The 16,660-nt window shown below is 42.3% G+C and overlaps 1 protein-coding gene across 15 annotated transcripts in view; it reads right to left on the bottom strand.

The window, feature by feature from the left end:
• PARD3 (par-3 family cell polarity regulator) overlaps nucleotides 1-16,660 on the bottom strand; it is a 746,206-nt gene that overhangs the window by 335,536 nt on the left and 394,010 nt on the right. For all 15 annotated transcript variants that reach the window (XM_075550306.1, XM_075550307.1, XM_075550310.1 and 12 more), the window contains 2 exons: nucleotides 12,413-12,504; nucleotides 10,579-10,662 (listed from right to left, as the gene is read on the bottom strand). In XM_075550306.1, the coding sequence (XP_075406421.1) occupies nucleotides 10,579-10,662; nucleotides 12,413-12,504 (176 nt within the window). The remainder of the gene's footprint in view (nucleotides 1-10,578; nucleotides 10,663-12,412; nucleotides 12,505-16,660) is intronic.

Raw genomic sequence — 16,660 nt, 5'->3', positions numbered from 1 at the left:
GGTGATAAATTACACCTCAAAAATCCAATGCAAAAAGAATACTTTTAATGTGCTCAAAAATAAAGATGTCACTTTGAAGAATAAGGTGCACCTGACCCAAGCCCTGCTGTTTTAATTGCCTCATATAAATGCAATGAATAAGGAAAGTCGAAGAATAAATGCCACTGGATTTTGGAGCTAGTGAAGAATATTGACGATGCACAATGAAGAACAAACATACTAGACGTCTCTTGGGAAAAGGTGAAGCGGTAAAGCTTCTTTATCAAGAGGATGGAGAGAATTTGGCTTATGTATTTCCGACATGTGACCAGGAGGGACTAAACTCAAGGAGAAGGGCATCCTGCATGGTAGAGTCGAGGGTCAAGAAAAATGAAAAATGATGGACGGATCCAGTGGCTGCAACAACAGGTTCAAACATGACGAAGCTCATGATGGTTATGGAGGGCCAGGCAGGACTTTATTCTCTTGTACTGACTAAGCGGAGTCTCAAGGAGACCTAACACCAAGAGGATTTTGTAGCAAGTTTCACTGGAGAAATCATGCTAAATCCTAGTTCTTCACAATCCCAGAATTGTTAGAGTCTGTCATTTTCACACGCGACAACATAAAAGGCCAGCTGGAGGCAACTGTAACATATTCATGCAGCTGTGACAGCACACCTGTTGCTAAGATTCGCCGAGCTAGAAGGACACTTTATAAAGTGTCTGCACTGTGTAATTATTTTTTACTAGTGAAATTATAAATAATTTTCAATATGGTAACCTTTCTGCAGTGGACTAATTATTGTTTCTTATGTACTCTAAATTAGTTTGTGTACTATAAAATTTTTTTAAAAATAACCCAGAGCACATTCTGGGTCAATATATAGATTATTTTCAATGTTGGAGTTGATAAGTAGATAAGTGATTAACGTAGTCAGCTGCCAACCTTCAAGCACGGAGATGGGCCTCTATTTACCCAGAAGCACCTGGTGATCAACTTCTGAAAAATCTCCCTTGCAAGCCTTATAGGGCACATTCTACTCTGACACACACGGGTCACCTTGAATTGGAACATGCTCATCAGCACCTGGTAGGTTGCTACATCCCTGCAACTGGTACATCCCTGAGTTGTTCATTAGCACTAGCAAGGCGTTTCTACTTATAACTTTATCTCTAACAGGCTGCAGAGCCCCTTTCAGATACGGGGTCAAGGTGGTGCCATGGTTAACCAAAAGCTTGGCAACTCAACCCCACCAGTCTTTCCGCAATAGAATGATGTGGCACTCTGCCTGCGCACAGCTTGGTCTTGGAAATCCCACACCAACTCGGTTCTGCCCTCGCCAGGTTGCAGTGAGGCAGAATTGGCTTGACGATATGCAACATCAAATCCTCTCAGTGGCTGGGTTTAAAGTGGCCTAAGTGGTACCTGTTTCAATGTCACAATGACTTTTTGCAATGATGTTGGTTTTGGCTTGGGTTCTGTTTTGTTTTGTTCAGATGAATAGAACAATGGATCTAAAATCACCAACAAAATCATTTTTTCTTATATAACCTCCCTTTGTGACAGTTATTCTAGAATAATACTTCAAAGTCAAAAAGCTTATGTTTCATTTCTAGACTGGCTTATCTTTTCAAATAAATGCTGATACCTAGGGTCAAATACAGCAGTCATACTAACTTGGAGTAAGAACAATACAAGTCATAAATAAGTGAGAGTGAGCTAAGACGTATTACTCTAAATCATGAAAGCATCTATTAAAAAACAACAAAGTAACAACCCCTGGGAATGATGAGGGCAATGAATGCACAGATGTGCTTTACACAATTGATGTATGTATGGATTGTGATCAGAGTTGTATGAGCCCCTAATAAAACGATTAAAAAAAACCAATAATGTAGTTATTGCTTCTCAACCTATCCTCCATCTAGGCCCATTCACTTCTGAAAGTGGTTTTGCATCTTTGTAATGCTTCCCAGAAGCACCTGCTTCTTTCCCTGTAGCCTACATCAAGATAGCAGTTGGGCGTCCTCATAGCTCTGAAACCCTGCTCCCTGAAACAGTTGTTCTCCTTTGGGCACAAGAAGTCTGAAGGAGCCAGATCGGGGCTGTAGGCTGAATGAAGTAGGTTTTCCAGTGAAATTTTGGAACGAAAGCCCCCAGTACTCATGAAGAAGGAGTACAACTTTCTTGCCCTTTTTCTCATCAGTGCAGTTGTCAGCTTTCTTAAAATTTCTTTATAATAAGCCCATGGGATCATCAATTTCCTTTGAGAAAAGCTATCAAGATTATCCCTTGGGAATGCAAAAAATGGTCATCATCATGTTCTGAGCTCACCTCCCTGCCATAAGTGTGACTGGACCAGGAGATCCCCACTATTCTGATTGGACCATGATTTGAAGGCACCTCAAGGAGACTCAGGCTGGAACATAACTGAGAGAACGTTGCTGCAGCCACCCACTGACCATGGAGACTCACTTAAGCATCGTTGGGTTTGCAATCAGTATGTGCACGTCTCAAATGGAAACCTAACAGCAGTGCGTGGGTGTGTAAATTTTTTTTCCAACTTCCTCTCAGACACTATCGCATTTAAGGGAAACATAATGGAAGCGTATTCGCTGAGCCTTCAGCATCCAATGTTGTTTAATACTCACAGGTACCCCGGATTCTCTTTTTCTCAGCACAGATTCTACAGAACTGCTGGGGGCTGCTGAGTAGGGGGGCAGGTAGAAGAAACGAAGAACTTCCCTCTCCGGGACACAACAAGACATCAGGGAATCAAGGGAACACAGCGAATTGAGCTGAAGTTAGTAGCCTGCTGATTTCTAAGTACTTGACCACATTATTAGAATCCTTTTCTCAAAAAGAATGAATTAATTTAAAAGCAAAGTGGTACAATCGGCAAAATTATCTCATTTACTCCACTAGGTGAAAATGATTGCAAAAGAGATGGGAATGAACTATCAAAAACCTTTGCGAGAAAATTGAACCAGTAATAGTTAGATGGAGAATGAAAAGTACTCTCTGAAGGGAAATCAAAAGAAAGTAGGGATAACAGACATGTTCCTCTCCCCGAAAAAAAAAATGTGTGTGTGTGTATTCCACTATCAATTCCAAGTTACCTCAAGTATTATAATTAAAAACGAATCCACCAGCAGCTAGATCACGAAGTGTTCTACAGCAGTAAAGCATCTATTACCCATGCCACTGGGTCCCAGGAACATTTTTCCCTGAGGGAAGGAAAGTCCTTACGCTAACGAGGTCCAGAACATGTTGACCTCACAGTGTGCTAAGGGCAGGGCTTAAAGTTGTCCTTCCGGGCAGTGAGTCCCCGGATTCTTCACGGGGGGCAACCACATTTCCATGAAAGAGGAAAACATATCCCCTGCCCCCGGAAGTAAAATCTCATTGGCTTCTACGATTTAAAAATTTTTTCTCTTCTTTTTGGACAGGGGTGTGTGTGGTGGGTTGATGGGAGGGTTGAGAGAAGTTGAACTTACAAAGCCCAAACTGAATCCTCTTCTCCTATTTTCCAGCTTCCCTCAAAACCTGGGAAAGTCTACTCTGTTGGCTGTTTTATGAATCGCTACCCTACAACATGCATCGAGTCATAAAAACTGCAAAAACATGTGGCTTCCTTTGAAGCCTTTTCTCAGAGTAGCTGAGCAATCCTTCTTGGGGGAGAAAACAGAAACAAAGAGAAAGCAGAACTGTCGCAGGGAGGAAGGCAGTGAACTGCTGCATCTTCCAACACGGTTTTGGAGGCATAATTAGAAATTTAACTGCTTGGATTATATTAAGGATTGCACCACTACATTTTTACAAGGTTCATTAGCCTAATTATACACTTAATTAAAACAAACTCAGTCACACATGTTAACATTTTCAATTCTAAGTATAAATTACAACCAATGGTATAACTGAAAATAAGTAACAAATGTTTTATTGACATCTAAATTGGCGGAGTTAGTCTGAGTTTTGCTTTTGATAATGTAAACTCCCACAACTGCCACCCAGCTGTATGGAAATGATCATAATTCATCTTAATAAAAGCTGACACAGTATAAACATCACCCTGCTGTGCAGGCAGGCAGCGTCTGTATGAATGGGCAGAAGGGAGCCCAGCCACCAGGGGCCTCTCGGCTTGCTGAATGGGCACAAGTAAGCAATGTGCCCTACCTACGCTTGACCCCGGGGCACAATGAATTTCGGAGGATGTCAGTAGGGTGTGTTTAAAGGAATTCTAAGTTAAAATAAAGCCTTAACCTATTTTGAACTCTTCACAGAGTGGACAAAGTAGGCCAAGAACGGGTTGGCAGACAAAACCCGAGTGTTCTGGGGAGGAAATGGCCATATTCAGAGTGTCCTGGGGGAAAACTGGAAGTCCACACCAATGGGGATGAGAATGAAGACAATATTCCAAAGTTGCCTGGGGGGGTGGCTGCACAAGCCTGCTTAATAGGACCACACTGTTGACTTGCACGATGTGCTAATTATAGCTGAGTAAAACCAATTAGAAACAAAGCAGAGGGTTCCTCCCCATGAGGGTGAAAATGAGATCCCCCTCACGATGGCGTTTAAAGGAACCAGGTGTATCTAACTACATCATATACCTTTTCCTGTTCAAACAAACGCCTAGAGTGTGGCTCGGGAACACGTGTGCGGCTGACAGTGCACCCCGGAAAACCTCCAGACGAAGAATATAGATTCCGTAGAGAAAATTAAATTGTGTTGCTTTGTTCTCTCCAAATGTAATTCGATTAAAATTGAGCCCTCAAAGCTCAACAGCGTATTTATTCTTTTAAAAGTGATCATGGATTTTAAAAGACCGCCTAACTTGAAAAATGCAAAGGTACAATAAAGCTTTTCTTCACCCCTGAGCTAGTTCTGAGACGTTCAAATCGGCTCTAAATGCTCATTAAAATCTGCACCCCATCAACTACGCAACTGTATGCTAGGATTCTGAAAGTTATGAGAGAGCAGTAAATTCTCGATGCAGAATCATGGTAAAAGAGAAGGGTCATTTTTCTCCATTAGGCAGACTAACCACTACCTACCTAGACAACCAGGATGCCACCCATCCATGAAGGATATGATAAGGGACAAACAGGAAATAATCTGAAGATAAATCTATTTTCATAATTTCATCATTGTTAACTTTTATCCTTAACTACTTTGCTAGGTAATTTACTTATAGTTTCTTATTTAAACCATAGTAAATCTTAAGAGCACCCCTGGAAATAAGGCTAAGTGAAATTAACTTGTCCAAAATCTTAATAAAAGACTGAGCCACAGGTATATCTGTGCGGCCTCAGTCGTTGGGCTGTTCCTAACAACCTTCCACCAAGTGACAGAGAGAAGAGACTGAAAAATCAGTGGAAAAAACAGTTTTTTTTCTGGATGCATCGCAGAGCACAGAGTGATAGGGTACAGATTACGTGAACATGGAGGCAGAGACCTGAGACTAGAAGAACCTTGTATAGCTTAGGAGTCAGGAAATCCACCGCAGAGTTTTGCTGAACAAGCAGATCGATGAATACACAGCTTCTTAAGGCCTTAAGAAGGTCTGCCAGCTACTCTAACAGACAGAAGACCTCCGGTTTTCATTGAGAGGGGGTGTATTTAACATGTCATACAGCACACGGACAACAAGCATAGGTTTATATTTCACCCATATCCCCAATTTACAGGAATAGGTGAATTTCAATGAGGTCACTTATTTCAATTCAAAAAACTCTTAATGATGATGAAATGTTCCCTAAGATGGGTGACTTTCTCTCAGCTTAGGATGGTGGCATCTATGGACAGTGTGGGCGCAACGAAGTCTAGAGGGGAAAAGGCTCGAAAGAAAGCGTAACCTCGCAGTTTACGTTCTGGGCTACAAGTGTGCTGCTCCTTCCCTTGACACTTGAAATATGAGACTGAAGGGAAGAGGAGGAAAGAGTGCCTCGCAGCACCTTCCTTTCCCGGCTTCTCTTCCTTACACAACCAGCCTTCGAGAACAATGCCACTCATGGCCCTTTAATAAACAGGCCAAGGCCCACTGCTTCCCCAAGGGTCTGCTACCAGACCAAAACCAAACTCGCTGTCACCGAGTCCCGCTGGCTCAGAGCAACCCCGCAGGACAGGGTAGAGCCACCCCTGTGCGTCTCCAAGACTATAACTCTTTGTGACAGTGGAAAGCCTCATCTTTCTCCCGAGGAGAGGCTGGTGGCTTAGAACTGCAGGCCTTGCCGTTAACAGCCTAACAAGCTGCAAGCACTCCTCCAGGGTTTCCGACAGAATGCCCCAACTCAATCAACTGTCCCAAATCTCCACGGCATCTTTACGGGCTTCCTTTAATATGCATGCTTTTTCCATTTGACTTTAAGTCCTTCAAAATGAAATGCTAAATCTGCCATTGACATGGGCTCAGCCCCTATTCTAGTATGCTGTTGTTATAAGGTTGTAATAAGGTGCCATGAAGTTAGTTCAGACGAACAGTGGCCACACATACAACAGAGTGAAATTCTAGTCTATAATTTTGTGACTTGCTTTGAACATACTTAGCCTGGTATCATAATCCTATTCCTCGGTTATTAGAAAGTCTCCGAAAAACCCTTTATTATAGGAAACCAATGCCAACAGGAACCAGGAGCCCTGGCGGTACAGTGGGCTGCCCAGAGAACTGCCAAGGACAAGGCCAGCCATCCCACCAGCCACTCCGAGGGAGACAGGTGAACCTCTCTGCTCCGGTAAAGATTTAAAACATGACAAACTCAAAGGGACAGTTCTACTCTGTCTTACAGGATCATGCTGAGTTCAAATGGACTACATGACAGGGAGATGAGTTGGAGAACACAAGTAGTCATCGGTCAATTCGCTTCTTTACCGAATAAGCTTTATGGAGTGTGCAGGCATGTGTTTGTGTAAAGTACCTAGAATCTCTCCGCAGTTCCTAACACTGGCAGCATTTGTGGATTAAGTAAGAGGGGGATACTTGGCATTTAAACCGGGACAACAGGAGCTCATATCCTCAAGGTAGAGAAAGAGTGTGAATAAAGAGTTCTGGATGGGCTTCAGTTAACCTCGGTTTTTAGTGAGACGTCAGAAGAGAGCTTGAAAACAGACAGGGTAAATCATGACTGTCTGTGCTACGCACCTGCTTGTCTCCATGTCTAGGCATCAAAAGTTGTTCATTCCAGGGAGGGCTTGGGGGGTGAGCGAACACATGCTAATTGTCACTGACGACTGTAATCAAGGAAAACCATTCCGCCTCCTCTAGCAAACAGCCTTTGCCAGCAGACATGGCAGGACGCAGAAAAACTGCAGTACATGCCAGGTGACAAGAACACGTCCGAGGTTCTAAAACTTTTCTACTGCTAATTTCAGAAGCCTAAATTGCGATTTTCCTGAATTGTATTTGACGTGTGAGGTGTTCAGCATCCTGTTTCTTTTCTTTACAGTATCAGTCCTTTTTTTCATTATTTCGATTCTTTTAACTTTTACCCTCTAAATTAGAAAGCAACACTGACATGCTATTTTTCACTTTCATAAAAGTAAGTATTCATGAAACGTTTTGAATGTTAAATCTCCAAAACTGGGATTTAGTATGCCAAAATATGATTGGAATTTCGTAATAGGAAAGTTATTCTGGGAAATTTCAACTTAAAGACCATGAATATGTATTCTTTATTCCCACTAGATATATGTGAATTTCTTCATGCGTTCCCCTTAATTTCTTCCTTTCTGCTAGGCTGCAGAGCTTAATTTGCCCTTGAGCCACCATGGAGTTGAAGCTACTCTGGTTATAAGCTGTCAGCACATTTAAAATCATCTTTCCCCACAAGCCAGCTTCACTTACCTACCTCAGACATTTCTTCCTCTATCATCTCACAGAGCATCTATTACATAAGTGTATCAACATTTACCACCACATTCTAATTGTGTGATTTCTCAGTCATCACTCAATGTACATTGCAAGTCCCTGGGGAAAGACCCTGTCCTACCCTGATCGTTTTCATTTCCTAGCACCTAACACAGAATTTACCATTCAGTAAGTGCCGGTGGAACAGAGAGTTACAAGGTGGGCTAGTAACCACAAGGTCAGTAGTTCAAGCACAATAGCAACTCCAGAGAAGAAGCATGTCTTTCTGTTCCTATAAAGATCTAGAGCCTCAGACATCCATGGGGCAGTCCTACTCTGTCCTGTAGGCTCACTGGATTCCGTGGTGGTGAGATGTGAGAAGTACTTTGTGAAGGTTGTTTTTAAAAAGGCTGTTGTAAAAATAATAATAATAAAAAATAAATAAATGAATAACCTACTTCTAAGCATTTCCCTGAGAACAAGGGAGACAGATGTCTCTGAAGACTGGCATCTATAATCCTGAACAGCCCACCTGCTTTCTCTCTTCCACCATCGCCCTAAATCTGCAGAAAAATTATTAACTGCACTCAAGAGAGGGATGAAGCACAGGTGTTGAGAAAAAACAAAATAATTCTTTTCTGTCTCCCCATATGAAACTTGGCGACATTTAACAGGGGTTAATAAAGAATCCACTTTTCTTAAATCTCTCAAGTCCATATATGGGAAAGGTGCACAGGGTTCTCCTTATTAAGCATCAAATTAACGAGGACTGAAAATTCGTCAGGTACTTCAAAGCAGAACAACGTCCAATCTCTTGAGCGAGTGTCACAGGGCACATCGAAAGGCCATCCGACCAGGCAGCAACTGTGCTAGAGTGGCTTACTGCCGTCTTTTCTGCGACTCTCACTAGTTGCTGTCTTTTGCTAGCATATTCTTATTCAGCATGAAGTTTTTGGTCTGTTTATTTTAGCGCCATGTCCTTTCCACAAGGAGGTAAGAACGTGTACAATAAAGAGCAGAGCATCGTCAATGAGACCTCATTTGTGGTAAGCTGTGTCCCCACAAGTTAAGAGGTGCACTGATAGTGGGAGGCTGTAGCCCATGTGTATGTAGTACCTCGGCTTATCTTTTCACTCTACTCATGGAAGAAATGAAAATCTTTAACTTATGAGAACACTTAAAATTAGGTTTCTATCAACACCAATACCTGTGACTTCCCAGTACGAGTCATAATTGGTTATGATCCACACTGTCAAATATTTTTGCATAACCAATAAAACATGCACAAATTTGAAAAAGGAAAGATTTCTAATTGAAGCAAGAGTAAGGATCATTTTGCCAACAACCCAATCTTTCAGAAGAGGAGGTTTGGTGAAGAAATGCCGATGCCTCTCCAGAGTTTGACACTCAACGGAGGAAAAGACTACAAGCAGACCAACACCGTAAGTGCACCCCCCTCCGAAAATGCAAGGGGCCTTTCTCATCTGGTTAGTGAGCACACACAGCCAGCCTCCCACTCCAGCAGAGTTCTAAATAAATCAAAATTTCAGCTTCAGGACATAACATAAAGCAGGCGCTACACCGGAGGGATGAAAACTGGACTTCGCCGCAGTTACTGACATAGACCAGAAAGGTAGTACAATTGTTCAAATACTTAGCTAAAAAAAAAAATTAATTACACATCTGCACTTGATATTGCATCTGTCTTTTACAACAGACTGGTTGTGGTTCATTCCTTTAGGACAGGTCTAACTAGGTTCTAAGTCCTCAATCATTCATCCATGGCTGCTTGCCAGCTCGTTCCTATTTACTTCCCCCCAGGCAAAAAAAAAAAAAAAAAAGTAAAATGAACAGAATGAAAGAAAAAGGATGCTCCAAAGCAGAAAGCACCTAGTACAAGATAATCAGCAAATGGAGAAACAGGAGACGATGAGATCAAAGTTAACAAGATCAATGTGTGCAGGTGGAAACACCCAGGGAAGAAAACCAGCACTTGGCTTGTGGTTGATGACAGCACCCCAGCAAACCTCAGTTGGAGAATCAATCCATGGTCCTCGAATACAGTCAAACAAACGATCTTTCATATTAGATCAATAACTCAAAATAACAACGTACACCATTTGAAATGTTTAGGGAATCTATCTTTTTTTAAATAAAGCAACGAGAACAAAATATACAAAGAGTAAAATATTTTTTAACTTTTACATGTGTGGATAGTGAATGGAAGGAGCCATCTAGTAGGAGCATAAATCTATCAGTTGACTAGATTTTCTTTTATTTTCATTTCACGCATAATTATAAAAAAATTCTTCTGAAATGGAGTAATTAAATGATTATGCCATTAAAAAATCACCTTTACCTAAGTTGTGCAGAACACTTGTATAGCAACAAACTCTTTCTGGAAAATGCTGGAAGCTGTCATTCACCCCCTGAATTCAGCTGCAGCTCTTACTTTAAAGTCTGTCCCCAATTTACAGCGAAGTAAAATGTTTGCGTGGATGCGTGATGAACAGTAAGCGAAGTAGGATCATTTACATGCATGGTGACTCAGTGTTTCTGCAAACCCTCTCTTCATCAACCTAAGTGCTTGCCGTGATTGTGATGTATACGTAGGAATGCAACAGCAGTTGCCCCCCAAATGAAAATGCTGTCTATTAAGCATATGCTAAATCAACACCATTCCATGCCTGAGCATAAATGAAGACAAAACACTCCACATTATGATGCAATTAAAAACCTCCAGGATACGTTACCTGCCGCCTCGAGCACTGAAAGGCACTACATGGATTCCCAGAGGCCCTCCATCGTTGGGGACTTGAACGAGCTTTACCATATCACTGTGAGACAATGATGAATGAGGGAGCATGAACATGGACTGTCAACAAACCAAACCAAAACCAAACCAAAAGCCGCAACAAACACAGACACACAACACAGAAAAACAGAACCAAAATCCCACCAAGCGCACACGCGGACACATACACATTCTGGAATATAGGCATGAGGATGAAGCAACATCAAACACTGCATACCTGGACACTAGTCTGATGGCACGTTGGGAGAGCAATCATTAGAAATAACTACATTTAAAATGACACGGGCCGTTTCTCTTGGACCATCCTCTTGCGTGTAATGTAAGGAAGCATATTATTTTTGCAAGTTAAACCCACAGATTTCCAGGAAAATGTTTAGAACCCCGAATCAATAGACAGCAAAGGTTCTTACGATTAACCGAGATGCTGTAGATACATGGCATGTTATAACTTCTACAATACTCTCACATAATTGCCACATTATTTGACACTCCTAATAATCTAAGGAAGTCAAAGTTGTGACCTCACAGGTGGCAGGCCAGAGGTGAGCCAGCTCTCCTCAAGGCCCACTACCCCATGACAGGGCAAGTCACCTTTCCCTAAACCACTGAGAGAGTTCTACGACAGCGTCTAATGACAACTCTTCCTCACAGTCAGTGGGCATTTACTGATAATCAGTTCATCTTCATAGAAGTCATTACAATTGAAATGTAAACGCAAAAAGGGACTTCTGCGATGGGTGGTAACATCAAACCATTTCTAGTCATGCAATTAAAATAGCACACGTAAAGGGCACAACATCCTGTAGATGTCTTTTTAAGTTTTTCATGGAATTTTTTCTAGTAATAGGATAACCTTTCATGAAAATTGGTGTCATTTGAAAAATTCTTTTAACCCTTCAGGGAAAGATAAAGTGAGGAGAGAACTAAGAATCTACGAGAGAATTTTCAAAAAGTTTGGAGAAAAATGGAATTAAAGGAAATGAAAATTGTCTACCAACTGTTTTAAGTCCCCTTGTAAATGTTAACACCTAGAGTCTGCCCCTGACCTTTTTCACAAATTAAAAGGGGAAAAGTGAACTGCTTTCCCTATCAGAAGTTATCAAAGGAAGAAGTCCTAAAAATACTTCCATTTAAAAATATGCCAGTATCCAGCCAATGAGAAAATTGTGGGAAAACTATTTGCATTTTAAAAATTCGTTTATAATAAAAACCATGTTCAAGATCCCTATATGATGACCTCTATTTCTCAAACATGGTGAAGAGTTCTATTTTGTCAAATTTAAAATTATGCTAAAATATAACCGTTACTTACATGAGTCAATGATTACTTATACAAATAAAGCATGTTTCTCTCTATATATATTTTTTCTATATATATATGTGTGTGTGTGTGTGTGTGTGTTTATCTTTCAGTGAAGCTGTGAGACAAATAACTAGAATGCTGACAAACAAGAGCAAGCCGAAAGCAGTCACAGTGTTTACAGCGCTGCTCAATGTGACACACATTTGTAATCAAATACTATTTCACAGTATAATTCAATAGTATTTGTCAACACATGAAACTTGGGATGGGTACATATGAAGTTTCATGCTATCCTTCATCACGCAACTGACGCAATAGAGGAGAGATGCTCTTTGGAGAAAGAAACCAACACAAGGCATGTGTCTCACGACACGCAAACATTCTGCATGCCATATGCTGTTGGAATACTTGCTGCTATCAGTGATGCTACGCACAGACCACAAATCCAGAGAAGCCAGCAGTCACTTACTCCAGAGAAAAGCTGGGCATATTCTCCAGGCCAGTGTCTGCATGTCCAACCGGTTCAACCCTGCTGTTGTCTTCTTCTGCCCCATCCTCATCCTGCAGAGAGAAGCACACGGTGAGTTAGGCTGACGTCTAGAATGTTAAAGAGAAAGAGCTGAAACCAGAGCCTTGTGAGCATTACCATCATGTTAACCAGGCCTTTCAACTAGGTAAGATGACTTTTAAAGGTATGTGCATGGGGGAGGAGGGGTGTTTGTGTATTTGAAGAAATCCCCTGAGATAACACATGCCAGGATGGAAACAGAACACCCTGGGATAAGAAAAGGTAAAATAATTTGTAGTTAGAACTTCTACTGATGTCAATTTAATATCTGACACAGGTATATGAAGTAATTATGTATTACTGCACAGTGATGATCTCAAATAATTGTATGTGAAATGAGAGGAATGGGTTTCAAATCTCTTTAGTGATTTAGATGCAGCATCAAAGCAATTGGGACTGTTAGAAATTTCCACGTTGACCAATATCTTCAAAACCCTGTCACTTTCTCGGTTCTTTACACTCAAAGCTTATTATAACAGCCTTTCATTCTATGAAGCTGCACCTGCTTGCAGAGCTGCCAGCTTCCACGAGCAAATCACCACGCCTTCCTTCCAAGGAGCCCTGGGAGTGGCCTTTAGTCAGCAACTTTACAATTTATGGTCGAACACTTTAAAAAAAAAAACGGGAACCATGTGTTGGCATCACCTTAAAAACCTCTAGTTTATTTGTTTGGGTTCATAACCAAAAAAACAAACTCAGTCATCAATTCAATTCCGACTCACAGAGACCCTACCAGACAGGGTAGAACTGCTCCTGTGCGTTTCTGTGACTGTAGAGCTTCCATGTATGAGAAAACCGAGACTTCAGCCTTAAGGAACCAATCCCATTTCTTTTGGTTTGGACGAGATTGGGTATAGGAAATGTCACAAAGAGACGGATGCATGATCACCTCCAGCTTACAGTCTTCCTTTTTAAAAGTTGCTTTCTTCATTAAAAAGTAAGTTTCGAAGCAACCGAGCCCACACGGAAGCAGCACACCAACATAGGTGATCGTGAAGGGCAGAGGAGACCAGGTCTCCAACAACAAAGGTGGGGTGGTGGTGAGAATCACATCACTGTGAAAGAGGGGGAGTACATGAAGGGGACCCAATGCCCATCTGTAGACAGCTGGACGTCCCTTCCAGAGGGTTAGTGGGGAGGAGATGGGCCACTCAGGGTTCAGTGTAGCAACAATGAAACTAAAAACCTTCCTCTAGTTCCTGAACGCTTCCTCCCCTCCCAATCATCATGACCCCAATTCTACCTTGCCTTGCAGAACTGGTTATACCAGAGGATGTACAGCGGTGCAGTGGGGATCTGGAGGCATAGGGAATCTAGGACAGACGAACCCCTCAACACCAGCGGTGGGAGTGGCGACACCAGGAGGGAAGGGGGTGTAGAAAGGGAGAACCGATCTTGGAGATCTATGTGTAACCTCCTCTCTGGGAGATGCGCAATGGGGAGGCGGGTGAGGGGAGACGCCGGGGAGTGTAAGATAAGATATAATAATTATTTATAAACTATCAAGGGACCAGGGGTGGGACCGGGGAGGGAGGGGGATGGGGGAAAAAAGGGAAACCAAGCTGATTCCAGGAACCCAAGTGGAAGGTGAATTATGAGAATGACGAGTGCAACGAATGTATAAGGGTGCTTTGCTCAATTGATGTATGTACAGACTGTGATAAGAGCCTTATGAGCCCCAATAAAAAGATTTTTTTTAAGTAAGTTTCAACATGCTACATATGCTGGTAGCCCAGGAAAGTACAGAAATGCCACAGAAGAATGGGCCTTTCTTTATAGTCCAACCTACAGTGTTTTCACCTAAGGGTTCACTAATCCTTGGGTTGGCATTTGAAAATCGTTTGAATAACAACAAACGTGCCTGACTAGTATCAATGATTTTTATGAATCAAATCAGAATACTGAAAGAGATTTCAAGTCTCCAAACGCAATGGCCAAGAGCCCCAGATGGCCTTCACCCAGCACCATAAATAACTTTTGCCAATGAGAGCAAGATCATTGCACGGAACTTTGCGGGAATGAGATCTGCTAAGCAACTACAGAAGATCCATTTAAGCAGGTTCTTGCTAAATGTACATATACATTTACATGTCCTTCATTAACACTGTCATTCTTGTGATATCTATCTGCTAGCAGGTATTACACAGGAACTTATTAAACCACCTATATTAGGAAAGGGGGTCCATAATGTGTGAGTGAATCTGTCTATATTTTAATCATGTCTGAGGGAACTGCCAACAGTCATGAATATGCTATGGACAGAGGTATCAGTCAACAAACTACAAGCAAAGGTTGGGGACACAGTAGCAGAAAATGCATTAGATTACTGAAGAGATAGTAAGGCAAGGCAGAGCTGTTGGCAATGCCCAATAGAGATTTCCTCTGATAATCTACCAGAAGCAGTAGCTGACTGCCCCCAGCTTACTCTGAGTGGTAGACGTTCACCCTGCGCCCTGCATCCTGGATGGCTGTGCAGCGCATGAAGCCAAGCTCCTTGAAGATTGATGAGCCTATGTTTTGAGTGGCTCTAATATGCACTTCGTAGTCATCTATCTCTCTTAAGCACCCGTGCATAATACATCTCAGAGGTTAACCAGCATTTCGAACCTGCGGGAGAAGTGCATTGTGAATGTAAACAAGTGCTCCCCAAATGATGCTTTGCCACGGGGAGTGGGGGGCTGGGCAGCCAGCCAAAAAAAAAGCTACTGTTTATAAGTCAGATGCACCACATCAAAACAGTCTTACATGTGAAAAACATTTTGGTTCAGATTGCATTAATAATTTAGGCGCCAGGAAAACGCCACCAAGATGTATGACCATTTGAAACATTCTGTTGCACTAGGAAATAGCCGTATAAATGAAATGTCCCACATGACAGCGATAAAACAGGAACTGATCGTTCACACATTCACTGTTCCCAGTGGCCGTGATTGGCCCTCCAAGAACATACAGTATATCACTGGATGGGGCTGCATATGCTATTCAGTTGGGACTACAACATTCCCGACACCCCAGACTGCACTGCTGTGGGAACCACGACTTAGAATTTCCCATTGTCTGGATGTGTACATATCAGCTTCTACACTGCATTATTCTGTTGTCTGGTACTTGTGTTTCAAAGCGGTCATTGAACCTAAACAAGAACTTCACACTGACTGCCATTCTAACCACCAGAAAATAAAACCGCAACAAACTAAGCTCAATTGTATCTTTCAAATCGGCCAATACAAGGAGACTTGGGTGCCACTGTGAACTAGGCACTAGACAGCAAATATAAAGGTTGGCGTTCACGCCCATTGGTGGTCTGGAGAGGAAGATGAGGTTGTCTGGTTCCACAGAGGTTGACAGTCTCAAAAACCTTATACAGCGTAGCTATGAACTACCATCAGTGACAATGGGTTTGAGTCCTAACTCTTAAAGAGATTGTTCTTATATTACCAGGTGGGCAGGGAACATTTTGAGGTTTTGTTTTTGTCCCCTACATTGACCCCCTCACTTTTACAACAGAGCACTAGTAGTCAAGACCTAGAGTTGAATACCAACTCAATGATCTTTCAGTTTCCAGCTCTAGCCAAGTTATGTATCCTTTCTATATTTCTGAAGCAATTATGTAGACATTAAACCTTAACTCAAAAAAAAGAGGACATGGGGTGGATGGAGGGTGGGGCAGGGAACAGGGCACTAACCCATCCATAGGGAAGGTATTCCTCATCTATCCACAGGAAATGGAGAGAGGGACCAGACCAAGATTTGAAGGTAACATGTAGGCATGAAGTAGCGAATCCACAGAGAGGTCTTTGGGGCCAGCCCCAATTCCAGCTAATGCACTACAGAGGACAACAGTGAAGATATACCTCAGGGAGAGGGGCAGGTCTGCTCAGAACACACTGGAGCAAGCTGAGAGAGAAGGAGAGAGAGAGAGAGAGAGAAGGAGAGAGAGAGAGAGAGAGAGAGAGAGAGAGAGAGGGAGAGAGAGAGAGAGAGAGAGAGAGAGAGAGGATTGCATGCTGGCCTACCAAGCCCCAAGGACAATATTCCTGCTTGGAGAACCCACTGCATAGAGAGGATTGTAGGGCCGGTCCCATCACAAGACGCGCATCCCCTCACTGACCCACAGTGCTATGGAAGACAGCACCATGTTTGGCCCGG

The sequence above is a fragment of the Tenrec ecaudatus genome, chromosome 5 (assembly GCF_050624435.1).
Source record: "Tenrec ecaudatus isolate mTenEca1 chromosome 5, mTenEca1.hap1, whole genome shotgun sequence".
Taxonomy (NCBI): domain Eukaryota; kingdom Metazoa; phylum Chordata; class Mammalia; order Afrosoricida; family Tenrecidae; genus Tenrec; species Tenrec ecaudatus.
The sequence above is the reverse complement of the archived record's forward strand: the minus strand, read 5'-3'. Positions and strand labels throughout refer to the sequence as shown.